Consider the following 14788-nt stretch of genomic DNA (forward strand, 5'->3'; position numbering starts at 1 on the left):
TGACATGTGGAACCCAAGTACAGAAAATCTTTCATTCCCGCCTCCTCCCACACCCCTACCCCCCCTCCCCGGTCTGTTCACCAAATAAGTTTTTGTTTATTTAAAGACTACAGAGGATTTGGCTGTTAAGAACCAAATGCCTTTGGAGTGGAGTTACAACATAATTTATCATTTCCTCTGTTTATTAAAAAATCCTGCATCTTTGAGAAGCACATTTGCAGTGATTGGGGGATTTCGGCCACTCACAAAAGACTGCTGCAAAGCCCCTGCCATGTGGCTTACTCCAAAAAAGGCTCCTTGATTGCTATTTCTATCCCTGTCCCTCCCCCAGCTGACTTCCGATCGTGTGATGGCTGCTCAGGGCTGGTGAATGGGGTTGGACTGAGGACAGGTAAGCGGGGCAGGAGATTATGGTTCGCTTCTTTCATCTTTGACCTAATTCTGACCTTGAATCCCGCTGGCTGTCCTGCAGCTGCTCTGCCAGTACAAGCAGAGGGAGAAGTGCAACCCTATTACCTCTCGCACAGGACAGAGTCTGAGAGGAGTCAAACAGCAATTGGATGCTGCTTCGAAGGGAGGCAGCCAGGCCCTGCTGCTGCCAGAGTGGGTTCCTTTATAAAGGCAGACATCTGGCAGAACTGGAATAAACTTCCCACCTTCCACCCAAGACATCATAGACAGCAGCTCAGGCCCGTGACCATGCACCTCTCAAAGACAGGGGTCACATCTCACCCATCTTTGTATTCCCAGCACAGAGCACAGTACCCGGCACAAAGTTGGTGCTCACCGTTTGGGACAGCAGCAGGACGAAGTGGGAGGAGCACAATTGAGATCAGGCCTCAGTGTGACTCCCAGGTCTGCCAGTTGCTAGCTGTGTGACCCCAAGCAAAAAATCTTAACCTCTCTGAGCTCTCCCCTCTCTGTAGAATGAGACTGACAATGAATAATGAAACCCTCTAACACTTTGGGCAAGTTATCTAATATTGTCAAGTCTTAGTTTTCCTATTTGTAAAATGGAGATAATACGCATCTTGTGAGTTTACTGTGAAGATTAAAAATATTACCTAGAACTGTATCTAGCTCATGATGGCTATATTATGAATGCATGAATGAACAAAAGAACAAAGGAAAAAAAATTACTGGGGGGAAAACCTAACTTAACCTAGTACCCAAAGATGAGCCACAATAAACCACTTGTCCATCAATAACAGGTAGGCTCTGGGGACAGGGATCTCATTACCAAGTAAATGTTGAGGACAAAGGAAAGAGTAGAAAATGACAGAATAACTGTGTTAAGACCAGAAAGAAAGGAAAAAGCCAGCATTTGTTGAGTAGCTACTACGTGCAATTCATTCACAGTACATCTGAATGCCTACTATGTTCCAGGCATTATGCTAACTTCTAAGGAAACTAAAAATATACAGACTAATTACCAAAAAGAACAATTAAGGTTCAGATAAAAGCAGTGGACAGTGCTAGAAGAGCCAATAACAGGCGTCCTAGGTTGGGGGAATAAACGAAGACTTCCTCAAGGAAGTGCTATCCAAGCTGAGAGCCAGGGATGAACAGGACCAGCCACGTGAGGAGTGGGAGAATGGTCCAGGCAGAGAAAAGAGCACGTGTGATGACTCGGAGGCAAAAGCGCTGCTCTGGATGCTTACACATAGGTACTCAGAGATCATTAATTCAGACTGAGTCCATCCTTTCCTTTGCGGTTGTTATTCTTTCCAATCAATTTATTTAGATTTTATTGTTTGGTTAGAAAATGGGCCTCTAGCAAAGGTATCCAGGCACAGGTGAAGGCCCACATTGGCCCAAGCAGAGTTCAAAGGTGGGGACAGGGCCTGACTAATTGTTTGAAAAGGAGGCTACCAAGGTGAGGCGCAGGCAGTGCCAAGCCTGCCAATGGTCCTGACAGCTCGGTGATGTCACAGTCAAGGCAAATGGCCCGAGGAAAGGCCCTCTGTCAGCAACAGAGACTCTCTGAGGGCCACCCAGGCCAGAAGGTCCAGAGCAGATGGGGTGGACAGGGGACAGGAGGAAGGGAATCAACAGTGTCCCACTGGAAGGCTGGGCCTTCCAAGGACTGACAAGTGCGTGGGGACAGCCTTCCGTGTGGATGGGGTAGAGAGGTGCCAATTTGCCACCCATGGGACCTACTAGAAACTGGGCTTGGGAGCACTGCTGGCCCCTGGGGGATTTTCATCCAAGGAGTTCTCTGGTTTTCACTGCCAGATGTCTGTCCAGCTCTGCAACTGTGTCGTCGGCCATTTGGCTGATCTGCAGAAACACAAAATGAGACAACCTGATAACTGGGGCTGAGAAGGGGAGGGGAAGAAATATTCCAGAACTATGAAAGGTTATCTGGGAAATAATAATGGTGACAAAAGCTCACATGAATTGCATCCCAGCCAGGCACTCTACTAGAGAACTTTGTATACGTATTCTTAGTGACTCCTAACAGCAAGAAATGGATACCATGAGATGGTATTATCATTCCCATTTCACAGAGGAGGAAACTGAGGCAGTTAAAATCACTTGTTCAGGATACACAGCTAGAACGCAGCAATGACAGACTTTAATCCCAGGTAGTCTGACTGCACAGCCCCAAATAGTTAACTATTATTACAGAGTACAGAGAAGCCAGTCTTATCTGTCCCTTAATGAACATCTAGAATTTCCTACACCTCAGACACTCTGCTATATAAAGCCCTCACACCAATTAATAAGGAGAATATTAAGATCCCAAGAGACAAGCAGAAAAAAAGTACTGAAAAAAGCTGAAGTACCTCTGGTTAACAAACATGGAAAATTCAATAGACACTGAAGAAGTGCAAATTAAAACAAGACATAATTTAGTTACCATAGTTAACAAAATTTGATGTTGTGGTTTTTAATTATAATATTCAATGCCAGAGCTATGGTGAAATGGATAAACTCACATATCACTGATAGGAATTCAAATTGATGCAAATGTTCTTATTACCATTTTTTAACCCCAAACTCTCTCAACTGGGAAATTACCACACAAATGGAATCTGAGAAAATGTTCTTAAGTTCTATATGCAAAGATATATACCAAAGCTTATAATCATAAATCAGAAAATTTAAAATGACAGCACATGTAATTGAATACATACAGCTGTTAAAAAGGGTTAAGACTGTCTATTTCTCATGGAGAGGGTATAAATATAAATAACATTCCAGTATATAGCTCTGAAATGTCTGTTTTATAACAAGCCTGGATTGCTTTTGTAATCAGAGAAAAAGAAATAATGTTTCAAGATATTATTTATAATATCATGGAAACATGCTCATGTTACCCTTGAATTAAAGAAAAAGCAGAATACAAAATGGGTATATACGTAGTAGAAATGATCTCAAATATGTTAAAAATACACGTATTTTTTAAACTAAAAGAAAATGTGTCAAAATGTTAATAGTGATTATCTTTTAGTGATGGGAAGACAGGAAATGGATTATTCATGTCGGTATCTGTCACATTTAGCATAAAACTTAGTACATAGCAAGTGCTCAGGAAATATTTGCTAAATGAATCATTATTCGTTTTCTGTGCTTTTCTATATTCTCCACATTTTCTGCAATAAACATATACTCCCTCAAAGAATGAAAAACAAAACACAGTACAGAATTTAGTGAGTGTTGCAGCCTCCCTCTCATGTCTAAAGGGACCTCAGGCAGGAAGCCTCAGGCAGGAAGCTTTGAAGGGGGCTGCGTGGTGCCCAGGATCTGTGTGCTCAGCCGCACAGCGGCTGTGTGACATCTTTATTTGCAGACCACAGGCCCTGGCCAGGAACTGGGAAATAAATGCACTGGAAAGGATTTGGAGCAATTGGTTCCAGGCAGGGAGACAGCCAGGTTCTTGCCATAGCAGCAGCTGCACATTTTGGAGTGGGGAGAACAAGGCTTTCCACTGGGGCTGTTGGGCACTCCGGAACAGGATCAGCTTGAAACAGCCGCTTGGGCCTCCTCACTCAGCCGACACAAACCCTTGGCAGGCTTCTTGTGCCCCCACCCTGAGCAGCCGCCTTGCATGGGGTGTGGCGTGGTGCCCAGCAGCACTTCAGCACCTGCAGGGTGGCAGCCTGGGATGGCCAGGAACGAGGGCTGCAAGCCTCCTCTGGAAAAATGGTGTTTGGGGCCAGAGACTGGGACTGGGGGGAGGAAGAGTACCTACAGGAACAATCTGATAACATGCGTCATGGGTTAAATTCTCAGTGGGGTGACAATGTGCAAGTTCCCACTTTGAGTCTCAGTTTCCTCATCTCTCAAATGGGGATGCTACTCCCTTCCTCAGAAAGTAACTGTGAGGGTTAAATAAAATCATGAATATACAAGTACGTTTAAACTGGTTATTTGCTATGCAAATGTTGCTTGTGTTACTCTGATTTTTACTATCACTTTCTGACTTCTTTTCAAATTAATCAATTGATGAAAATATTTACTAACTCTCTGCCATATTATAGGCACAAAGTGCCCTTGGGACAGTCCACCTGCAAGTTCATCTTTTCCATCTTAAAATAACGATGATTAACAACAACAAGGATACCAACAACAGCATCTATTTACTAGGAGCCCAACACTGGGCTAAAAACTTTACATGCATTATTTCACATAATCCTCAAAATGTATGAAATACTATTATTATCTCCCTTTAATATACTGTGAATATTAATGATTTCACCTGACAGTTGCACAGTAGTTCACACTATGCAGAAATGTTTTGTCCTCTGTTACTTCATTCAAATCCAACAATGTTACATACCTATACTATAAGGCAGGTGGGGCAGGTATTATCCCCATTTTACAGAGGAGTAGACGAAGGCATAAGATGTTAACTAACCTGCCCAAGATCACATAAAAAGTCAGTGGTATGACTGAGCCAAGAACTCACCTACCCCTGATTGCCAGTTTAATGCTGCTACTCCCTTTGGGGAGCCCACAGAACCTGGCCTAGTCCTTCCTCATTCAAGGGCGGCTGTGCTAGACTCATTAAAGCAGTTAATCCCGTTCCCATATTCAAAGCCATAAGGTTGAGAGACAGAGGAGTAGGATGGCAAAGCGGGCAATTACTGAAGACCGGCAACCATACTGGCTACTTTAAAGTGTGTTGCGTCATTTGGTCCTCTTACCAATCCTGTGAGATAGGCATTACTTCTCCCACTTTACAGATGAGGAAACGGGCCCAGAAAGGTGAAGCCGTTTGCTGACCTTAACAGCTGAGAAGTGAAAGAGCTAGAATTCGAATCCAGCCTAGTCTGACTTCAGAGCAAGAGCCCTTTCCATTACAACATGCTGCCTCATAAAGATGATAACGTCATCATCAACATCATCGTCACTGTCATGGTCATGATCATCATCATCATCACGTTGGCTCCTTATATGTTCAGGAAAATGAAAGGCAGAGACAGAAAAGGGAGACGGGTGAGAGCACACAGTACACCCCTGGGGCAGGCCTGGGTAGCAAAGCTCAGAACGCCCACAGTGCCGGTGGGTGCTGCTCCCACCCACTGCCTCACTCAGTCCAGCCTTCCTGCCTGCCTGCCGGCATAGTCTGCTAGGAGCCCCCTTCAGCCCCACTAGCACCCAGCTTCACTTCAGAGCGGCTCTGTTTCTCAGAAAAAAGCGGCAGTGAAAGGATCTTGGCCAGATTTACTGGTGGTTTCTGCCAAGTGCTTTAATGTTCAGCAGACCCATTTATAGCAAACTAAAGTGAAGGTGAAACAGCAGGCTGACAGATGTCAGAGTCCCAAGTGGGAAGACCCTGGTCCTTCTTCAGCAGAGCTGGCCTGGGCTGGGGGTTGGGAAGGTTGTAGAGGAGAGGTGGGGATCAGACGTGACTGCAGGAATAGGACCTACAACTGAATCCTTTTATTCTTATATACCAAAGATGAAACACTTTTATAATACAGTTTTAAAAAATCTGACTCAAAAGAATTTTGGAAATTAAAAAAAAAAGAAAATTTCACAAAGAATAAAATTATAATTGTTCATAATCCAAATGACCACCATTAACATTTTAAAGTAAATAAGCTGCCAACTTTTTCACATACATGATACTTTTTCATTACAAAAATGGATGATAGTGTAACCTACCTTAAAAAAAATACATTCCAAAAGCATTTACTGCATCTGTAAAGTATAACTGTCTATATAGAGAGATTCCAGTGAATGGATGTAAAACAAGCTATTTTCCTACTATCAGAAATTTAGACAGTTTCCAGTTTTCTATTATACATAATACATCAATGGACACTGCTGTAGATAAGATTCTTGATAACTTATTTTATTTTATTTTTTATTTTTTTGCGGCACGCGGGCTTCTCACTGTTGTGGCCTCTCCCGTTGCGGAGCACAGGCTCCGGACGCGCAGGCTCAGCAGCCATGGCTCACGGGCCCAGCCGCTCCGCAGCATGTGGGATCTTCCCAGACTGGGGCACGAACCCGTGTCCCCTGCATCGGCAGGCAGACTCTCAACCACTGCGCCACCAGGGAAGCCCTTGATAACTTATTTTAAATACATCCCTAAGTCAATGAATCAGAAATTGTATGGGTTTTGTATACACTACATTATCCTCTAGAAAGGTTTATGGATTTATAGAAAGAATAAATATTTTCTGCGGAGTGTGGAAGTAAAAACAATACTTCTAAGATGAGCAACATTTTAAGTTCACATTAAAAATTCTAGGTTCAAATGTTAGGGATTAGAAAGGCAAAAAAATTTTAAAATATACGTATTCTAAACACCCTGCAAGTGATTTAGACAGCACGCATCAAGAACCTTAAAAATACGCATCCCCTTTATGCCATAATTCCACACACGAGACTCTACCCTAGGGAAGTCATTTCAGCAAAGATTTATCTATAAAAATATTCACTGCAACCTTATTTATAACAAAAAATGTTTAGACAAACTAAATGTTCAACAAGAGGGCTTATGAAAGTGAATTATGGTATAACCACAAGAGGGACTATTTTGCAACCATCAGAATGAGGCTGTTTACAAAGACTTCTATTGCTAATAGTCAATGCTCAACAGAAAACAAAAAGCTGGATACAAAACTGTACGCAAACTATAAGTTTTCAATCACGTTAAAAACTATGTAGTTAAAAAAGGGGAAGGGGGAAGGAGAAACATCCCCAAATGTGGGACTATGGGGTGAATTTTTCTCCATTTTTAAGAACGGTCTTCTGAATTCTCTACATTTTCTACAATGAGCCTACACGGCTCAGAAACAAAGTAAACAAATACATTTTAAAAAACTTTTTGATAAAGCAACAATCAGCAACAATCAGCCCCTGCCTTGCTTATTTAAAAAAATAAATAAAAAATAAAAACAAAAAAAATCACACGCCAAACTCCAGATCGGTGCCTTCTGTTGGGGAAAAAGAACAAAATGAAGTGTGCAAAAAGACAATTAATATTTACTTTACTCAAGCTTTTCTGTAAGAAGTTAAACAAAATGATCCCCATTTGAAGGCATTACCGAAAATGTTAACATTGTTTCACATATCCCTTCAGTGTGGGATGAAGAAAACACTTATCTGAATGAAAGAGTAAGAATGACCATCATTACAGTGGCTTTACTCAGATATGTGGAGAAAAAAAATCCATAAAGGTTAGGCACAAAACAGAAATAGTATTTCCTCCCTCCCTCCCTCCCTCCCTCCCTCCCTCCTTCCTTCCTTCCTCCCTCCCTTCCTTCCTTCCTCCCTCCCTCCCTCCCTCCCTCCCTCTTCCCTTCCTTTCTTGGCCACACTACATGGCTTGCAGGATCTTAGTTCCTCGACCAGGGATCAAACCCGGAACCTATAAGTGAAAGTGTCGAGTCCTAACCACGGACCCCCAGGAAGTCCCAACTGAGTATTTTCTCGTGCAAACTTTTAACCATATGACAGTACATAAAGTTATTAAGAACAATGGTAAGAACTAATAGTTAAGTGATAATATCTTAAATAATAAAGATTATTGCACTGGATATATCATGTAATATATATAGTATGATCCTTTTTCTTGTAATATTACATATGTGTTTACAGAGATAACTTGAAGGCCTGCAAGAAAATGTTAACAAGGGTAATCTCTGGGTGATGAGATTCCAATTACTTTCTTCTTAATTTTTTTTTTTTTTGTGGCCTCTCCCATTGCGGAGAACAGGCTCCGGACGCGCAGGCCCAGTGGCCATGGCTCACGGGCCTAGCTGCTCCGCGGCATGTGGGATCTTCCCGGACCAGGGCACGAACCCGCGTCCCTTGCATCGACAGGCGGACTCTCAACCACTGCGCCCCCAGGGAAGCCCTTAATTTTTTAATATACACTAAACATCTATTAGTTTAGTATAAGAAAAAAACTAATAAAGTTGTTTTCATTTTGGAAAATAATAATAATCAACAGTAATAAGCACGGAATAAAAAATCTAATCTGAAGAGGAAGGTGAAAAGGCAGGTGCTAATGAGTGAAGGCTTTGAGCAAGATCTTTGTCAAGTAGGTTTTATCAAGAGTGCTGGTATAGGGGCTTCCCTAGTGGCGCAGTGGTTAGAAATCCGCCTGCCAATGCAGGGGACACGGGTTTGAGCCCTGGTCCGGGAGGATCCCACAGGCCGCAGAACAACTGAGCCCGTGCGCCACAACTACTGCGCCTGCACTCTGGGACCCACAAGCCACAACTACTGAAGCCCGCGTGCCTAGAGCCCGTTCTCCACAACTGGAGAGGCCACCCAATGAGAGGCCTGCACACCGCAATGAACAGGAGCCCCTAATCGCCGCAGGTAAAGAAAAGCCCGCGCGCAGCAGCGAAGACCCAACGCAGCCAAAAATAAAAATAAATAAATTTAAAGAGAAAAAAAAAGAGTGCTGGTGTAAAAAAATAATAAAACTAAAAACCCAAAAAACAAAATCAGTGAACAAATCAAACAAAACAACAACAAGCACACAGATAAAGAGAATGGATTTAGTAGTAACCAGAGGGAAGCGGGGTGGGAGGAGGACAAAATGGGTAAAGGGGGTCAACTGTATGGTGATGGGTGGAAACTAAACTTTTGGTGGTGACCACACTGTAGTGTGTACAGAAGTCGAAATATAATGTATACATGAAACATATAGTATTATAAATCAACGTTACCTCGATAATTTTTTTAAAAGTACAAGAAGACAGATTACAAAAAAAAGAAAAAGGAGGTTGCTGGATATCTGATCATTCTTTCTTTTTTCAAGGAGCGTGGGCTCTGGTCCCTGAGGCAGATGCCCAGACTTGCTGAGTGAGGAGTGCCTGACAGGCCCCAGAGGTCCACAGGCTCACCACTAGGAAGCAACACAAAGGCCAAGTGTCAACTGCAGCGACGGAATCCCCTGGGAGATAGACAAGGAGCTGCCCCAGCTAGACTCTTCCAAGGCCTGGGCCGTGCTCAGAAAAGGCCGGGCTAGTCTCTGAACCTCTGTGAGCTAATGCAGGCAAAGAGGAGGGAACAAAGAGGTCAGGAAGTGTGCTCTGAGGGGCTGGTGTCACCTACTCTAATGGTGCTTCTAGCATCCCAGGGCAACCCTTCAAGGGAGGAATTACGAATCCCTTTGTACAGAGGAAACAGACTCCAAGGAGTCAAGTAACTTCTCCAAGGTTATAAGACATCAAGTGCGGAACCACCTCTTTCTAACACTGGTGCCATTACAGGGGTATGCTGCAATGCTTCCAGGTCGCTACCTTTCCTGTCTGCTTTCGCATATCTGGGAGTTCTTTAAAAATGCACATTCCTAGGCAGAACTACTGAATCAGAAAATGCAGCAGTGGGCCGGGCATCCATCTAAAATTCTCCCCGGGTGACTGCTGGGCCTGGTCGACGACTGGCATTCTAAGTGCGAGTCTATGAGAAGGGACTAGTTAGCCAGTTTACGGCCTTCTCCTGATGAGCCCCTAACGGCTCTCCTAGCCTCCCGCATCTTCCCTTTTTACTCCCCATCCTGCCCACACTCCTGTTCAATCTTCCTAAGATAATGCTTTTATTGTGGACGAGGAGGCTTTGGGAAAGCCCTTTATATTATGCTAAACATTAAAAATTCTATCTCCTCAAGACTGGTAAATTCATCTTCCCATCTTAATTCCACTGGTACCACTCAAGTTCAGGCCACCATCATTTCCTGGTTGGATTTCTGCAACAGCCTCCGGGCCTCCGTTCTTGCCCTTTACCATCCGTTTTCCACCCAGCCACCGCAGTCATCTTTTGAACACAAGTGTGAAGCCCCACTGTCTGAAAAAATAATCGTTCAAGGGAGCTCCTGTTTCAGAATTACCTGGGGAGCATTTTAAAATGCATACCCCTAGGCCCCACCCCAGACTCACTGACTCAGTCTCTGGGAGTGGAGGGGGAGGGGAGGGGAGGATATACGTATTTTTATTAGCTCCTCAAGTGACTGGAATGCTGTGATGATAGATTAGATTAGATTATTGTTCAACAAGTATTCATTCCTTCCCCCAGACCTCCATGAACATATATACTTCCCTGCCCCAGTGGTGCTGGGCTTGGCCCGTAAGATCTGCTTGGCCTGTGGGTTGTGACAAGAGCAGGTGCTTAAAATGTACTTGAGGAGCTGGGCTCTTGGCATCTGCCGTTGCCATGAAAAGATGCCCTGGGAAGCTTGTTGACTCCAGAAGATTGGAGAGGTGTACAGCAGACTTGAGCCCCATCCAAGATCTGAAGGCAAGTACACTGAGCCCAGCCTAGAACAGCTACATCCCAGCTGACCCACGGAAACAAGAATAAGAAATAATGCTTGATATATAAGTCACTGAGTTTTGAGGTACTTTGCTACATGGCATTCTTGTGGCCACGGATGACTGATAAAGATGCAGAGCCAATGTGCGAACCTCTGGACGTGTTAAAGTTCAGACTCCTCACTCTGGTAGACCTGCTATGAATTGGCCACTGTGTCTTCTCTGTCCATTCCCAGTGTCATCCCGGGTCCAAGCCTCGGTTATCTAACTGAATGGTGTTCTTTTCCAACACCATACCTTTACACATGCTGTTCGACATTTCCCCCTCGCCTCTCACTATTTCACTCCAGTAGCTCCTTTAAGACCTGTTGAAGTGCCACTGCTCAGCACACTAAGAACAGTGCCAAGTCCCCAGTTCTCCACGCCCAGACAGCCAAGCATAGACAGGAGACCATCAGAGTAGAGTCTCTGAGATCAGTCTGCTGGCTTTGGATCCCACTGCTGCCAGTTACCAGCAGTGTGACCTTGGGCAAGTTATCTACCTTCTGTGGACCTCAGTTTCCTCACCACCCACCTCACAGCTTTGTAGTGATGAGGATAAATGAAGTGCTGTAAAGCATTCAGCTTAGAGCCTGGAACACAGTGGAAGGTCAGCAGCTACCTCTCCTCCTCCTTATTCCCAGGGTCCAGTGAAGGGCCAGGTCCAGAACAGAGACTCAGCCAATACCGATCACATCAGTGAAAGAACTAGGAGTATTCCATTTTCATTCTCCTCACTTCAGGCATGAACACGCGATCTTCTGGGTCAGATACATAAGCACTACATCTGTTGGCAACAGTACCTGTTTCTCTATGAGCCTAATGGTGTCCTCCGAGGCCTTATCCTTCGATTTCTTCAGCTTATTCATTGCGTTGGTACGAACCTTCCGTAAAGAGTCTTTGGCCTTGTTGGTGTTCTGTTTAGCCAGTTTCACCAGCATTTCCCTGTGCTCCCTGGTTACTCTGATAAAAGACGAAAGAACATTCAACAAAATCATCCCACGCGTTAACAGCCAGCCAAGAATTCAACATCATTTTGCCCACTAGCTCAGCAGTTTGTAACTTTACTCTCTGCCGGTGGAGGGTCTTTCACCTTCCTGACACACGCCCATGGGGATGCTCAAGGTCAAGGAGAGTTCCTGGTGAGATAGCTGAGAACAGCCAGTAAGAAGAGTGTTGCTTAAAAGCATGAGCCAGGGAGTCTAGGCAGGCCTGAAGTCAAATCTTGGCCATGCCCCTTACCAGATGCATAGCTGACTTCCCCTCCTCAGAGTTCCCATCTGTACAATGGGGATAGTCAGTACCTGACGTAAATGGGTGGTGTGAAGATTGATTATGCGATGATGCGTGTATATTGTTTAGCGCTGACCTTGGCACATTTTAAGTGCTCAATAAAAGGAAGCAACTATTAGCTATAATTCCACCCCTTTGTCTCCAGCTAAAGAAAGCAGTGCTAATGCATGATGATGCTACAGAAATGGCACCATCTCTATACCTCTAAATCACCCAAAACAAATAAGCAGCAACCTTCAGAATCTTAACTATTATTATAGCAAATTACTTGTGAATCACCTCAACACTGACCCAGACACAACATGTGAGAACCACTGCACCAGTTAACTTCCTTAAAGTACCCATGAGAGTGTCTGGCACATTAAAAATGCTTAATGTCAGTTATTTTTACTGTTAATATCCTCATCATAAAAACAATGAGCACACTGAAGGGCTATTATAAACACCTGCGACAGGCACTTTATAAGTTTTTGTAAGTTGACCCTTACAACAACTGTATGAAGCAGTTATTATTCCTATTTCACATTTAATCATCACAACAAGCCAGCAAAGTAGTCTAGCATGTTCGTCCTGCCTTCATTTCTTGGTCGTGTGCGCACTGAGTGCCTACTACCTGTCAGAGTTCTGGTTGCACAGAGTGTGCTACGATGAAGGTGACAGACCTCTGTCCTGTTCTGAGGGAGCTTAGCTAGGGAGAGAGCTAAGTAAACAGACCTTTACAATAGAGCGTGTCTGAGTTTGGGGAGGGGTCAGTTTGGGGAGGGAAGACTTTCCTGAGGAAATAATATCTAAGCATGGTAGTCATTAGGTTTGTTCACTAATATTCTGGTTTTTACTCCTTCCAGTGGGAATACACTTCCCCATCCCCTCTGAAGTTCGGTGTGGCTGTGCAACTTGCTCTGGCCAGTGAGATGTGAGCAGAATGGGTGTCGCCTCAGGGCAGAAGGTTTATAAGCCAGCGTGCACTGCACCACATTTGTTTCTGTTGGCCGCAGTGCAAGTTGGGAGGGAGCTTCCATCAGCTTAGGCCCCAGAGAGACTATGATGAACAGTGCCCCATGCATCATGAGCAAGAAATAAATTTCTGTTGTTTTAGCCATGGAGATTTGGGGGTTGCTTGTTACTAGAGCACTGCCCATCCTATCCTGACTAATACACCACAAGGATCTAAAGAATGAGGGCAAAGTTGCCAATACAGGTAGGGATCTCCAGGAGGAAGAAAGAGCATCGTACAAAGGCTTTAAGTTACAACGAGATCATGTTCATGTGAGGAACTGACTGGAGCACAGATAACAGAGAAGGGAGTAACAAGAAAAGAGGCTGGAGAGCTGTATCACAGAGGGTCCTGTAAGATCATGAACTCCATTTCATGGATGAAGAAAATAAGGTCCAAAGAAGTTTGGTTATCTTACACAAAGTCAAACCTAGGCTGGCCTGTCTCAAAAGCCAATGCTCTTAGTATGAAAAAATTCCTCTGCCTCCTGGGTCCTGAATTGCAGATCACTGGCATGTGGTTCTTGATCCTCAAATCTACGTGGTTTCGGTTTAGTAAGGATAATCCCAAGTTCTGGGTATATGTTCCGTGCGAAACAGTGGCAAACAGGTGTTAAAGATTTAGTGGCATTTACCTGGTATTTTTTTCCTGATAGGATGAGAAAAAAAATTAAAGAGTTTTGGGAAAGAATAAGCTCTGAGGACAAAGTGGACGACTATGTGATAAATAAATCCTTCTGGATCCAGCTATTTGAATTCTCAGAATTCTCAAATTCTTAAAAACATTCTCAAAATAAAAATAATCCTGATGACTACCATTACGGAGCCCCTCAATGCCAGATGAGTACTTTACCTCGCTGAACCTCACAACTTATCAAACTAGATTCTAAAACCCCCATTTTCCAATGAGGAAATTGAGGTACACAGATGGGCTTGAGTGACAGAACTGGGATTCAAATCCAGAATTTTGTAGCCTGTATTCTTCCCACTACTCCATGCTGCCTACCCCTTGCAATCTATTTCAAATAAATTATGTGCTGCTGCCGTAACTTCTGCTTCCAGGCGTAAAGCTTTTTTCAAAGTCAGTAATATGAATCTTGGGACTGAAAAGGACAAAACCACCATGTCAGGAGTTTAGGGATTTGGATCAGATCTTGTTACTTTTATGGTTTTTAATTCATTGAACAAAAATCATGCTGACATGTTTAGGTCTCTTTTTTGTTCTGCCAAAGCATATGTCAGTATAAGGAAGGAACAGGAAAATTAAAACTTGATCCACTGATTCAAAAAACTTAATCCTGCTGAAATACTAGGAGGGGCAGAAAATAAATGCACCTAAGTCTGTAAGAAACCTTTTAACTTCTCTACAGAGAAGTATTTCAATCTTATATTTCATATGTAACTTGAAATAGGTAGCCTACTTTTTAGACAATCTTTAATAAAATAAAAAAATTATCTAACCAACTTCTTTTTCACTACATTGTTATATTTAACATGGAGGAAAAAAAAATCACACATTTAAAAATACATAAACTGGGACTCAAAAAACCCTTAAGAATAAATGGCTATATAAAGAAAACAAATTCATAATATATGTAATTTGGCCTTAATAAAGTGTATTTTTTATATCTATTAATGTAAATGTGACCTTACTACACTATTAACACCAGTTTCCATATATAATAGTATTCAGTTATTGACACTGACAAAAATATTTCAGTTTCAGGATGCAAATA

The 14788-nt window shown here is 43.2% G+C and overlaps 1 protein-coding gene across 4 annotated transcripts in view; it reads right to left on the minus strand.

Annotated features, from left to right (window-relative positions):
* Nucleotides 1–14788, minus strand: part of MRRF (mitochondrial ribosome recycling factor) — a 91092-nt gene that overhangs the window by 33406 nt on the left and 42898 nt on the right. Inside the window, exons 6-7 of one of the 4 annotated variants that reach the window (XM_067743406.1) lie at nt 11570–11729; nt 1704–2280 (exon numbers count right to left, since the gene is read on the minus strand). In XM_067743406.1, coding sequence (XP_067599507.1) covers nt 2203–2280; nt 11570–11729 — 238 coding nt within the window. In that variant the 3' untranslated portion in view covers nt 1704–2202. Of the gene's footprint in view, nt 1–1703; nt 2281–9307; nt 9464–11569; nt 11730–14788 lie in introns of those variants that run through there. The other 3 variants (XM_067743403.1, XM_067743405.1, XM_067743407.1) reach the window with 3 other exon arrangements.

This window comes from Pseudorca crassidens, chromosome 7 (genome assembly GCF_039906515.1).
Source record: "Pseudorca crassidens isolate mPseCra1 chromosome 7, mPseCra1.hap1, whole genome shotgun sequence".
Classification (NCBI taxonomy): domain Eukaryota; kingdom Metazoa; phylum Chordata; class Mammalia; order Artiodactyla; family Delphinidae; genus Pseudorca; species Pseudorca crassidens.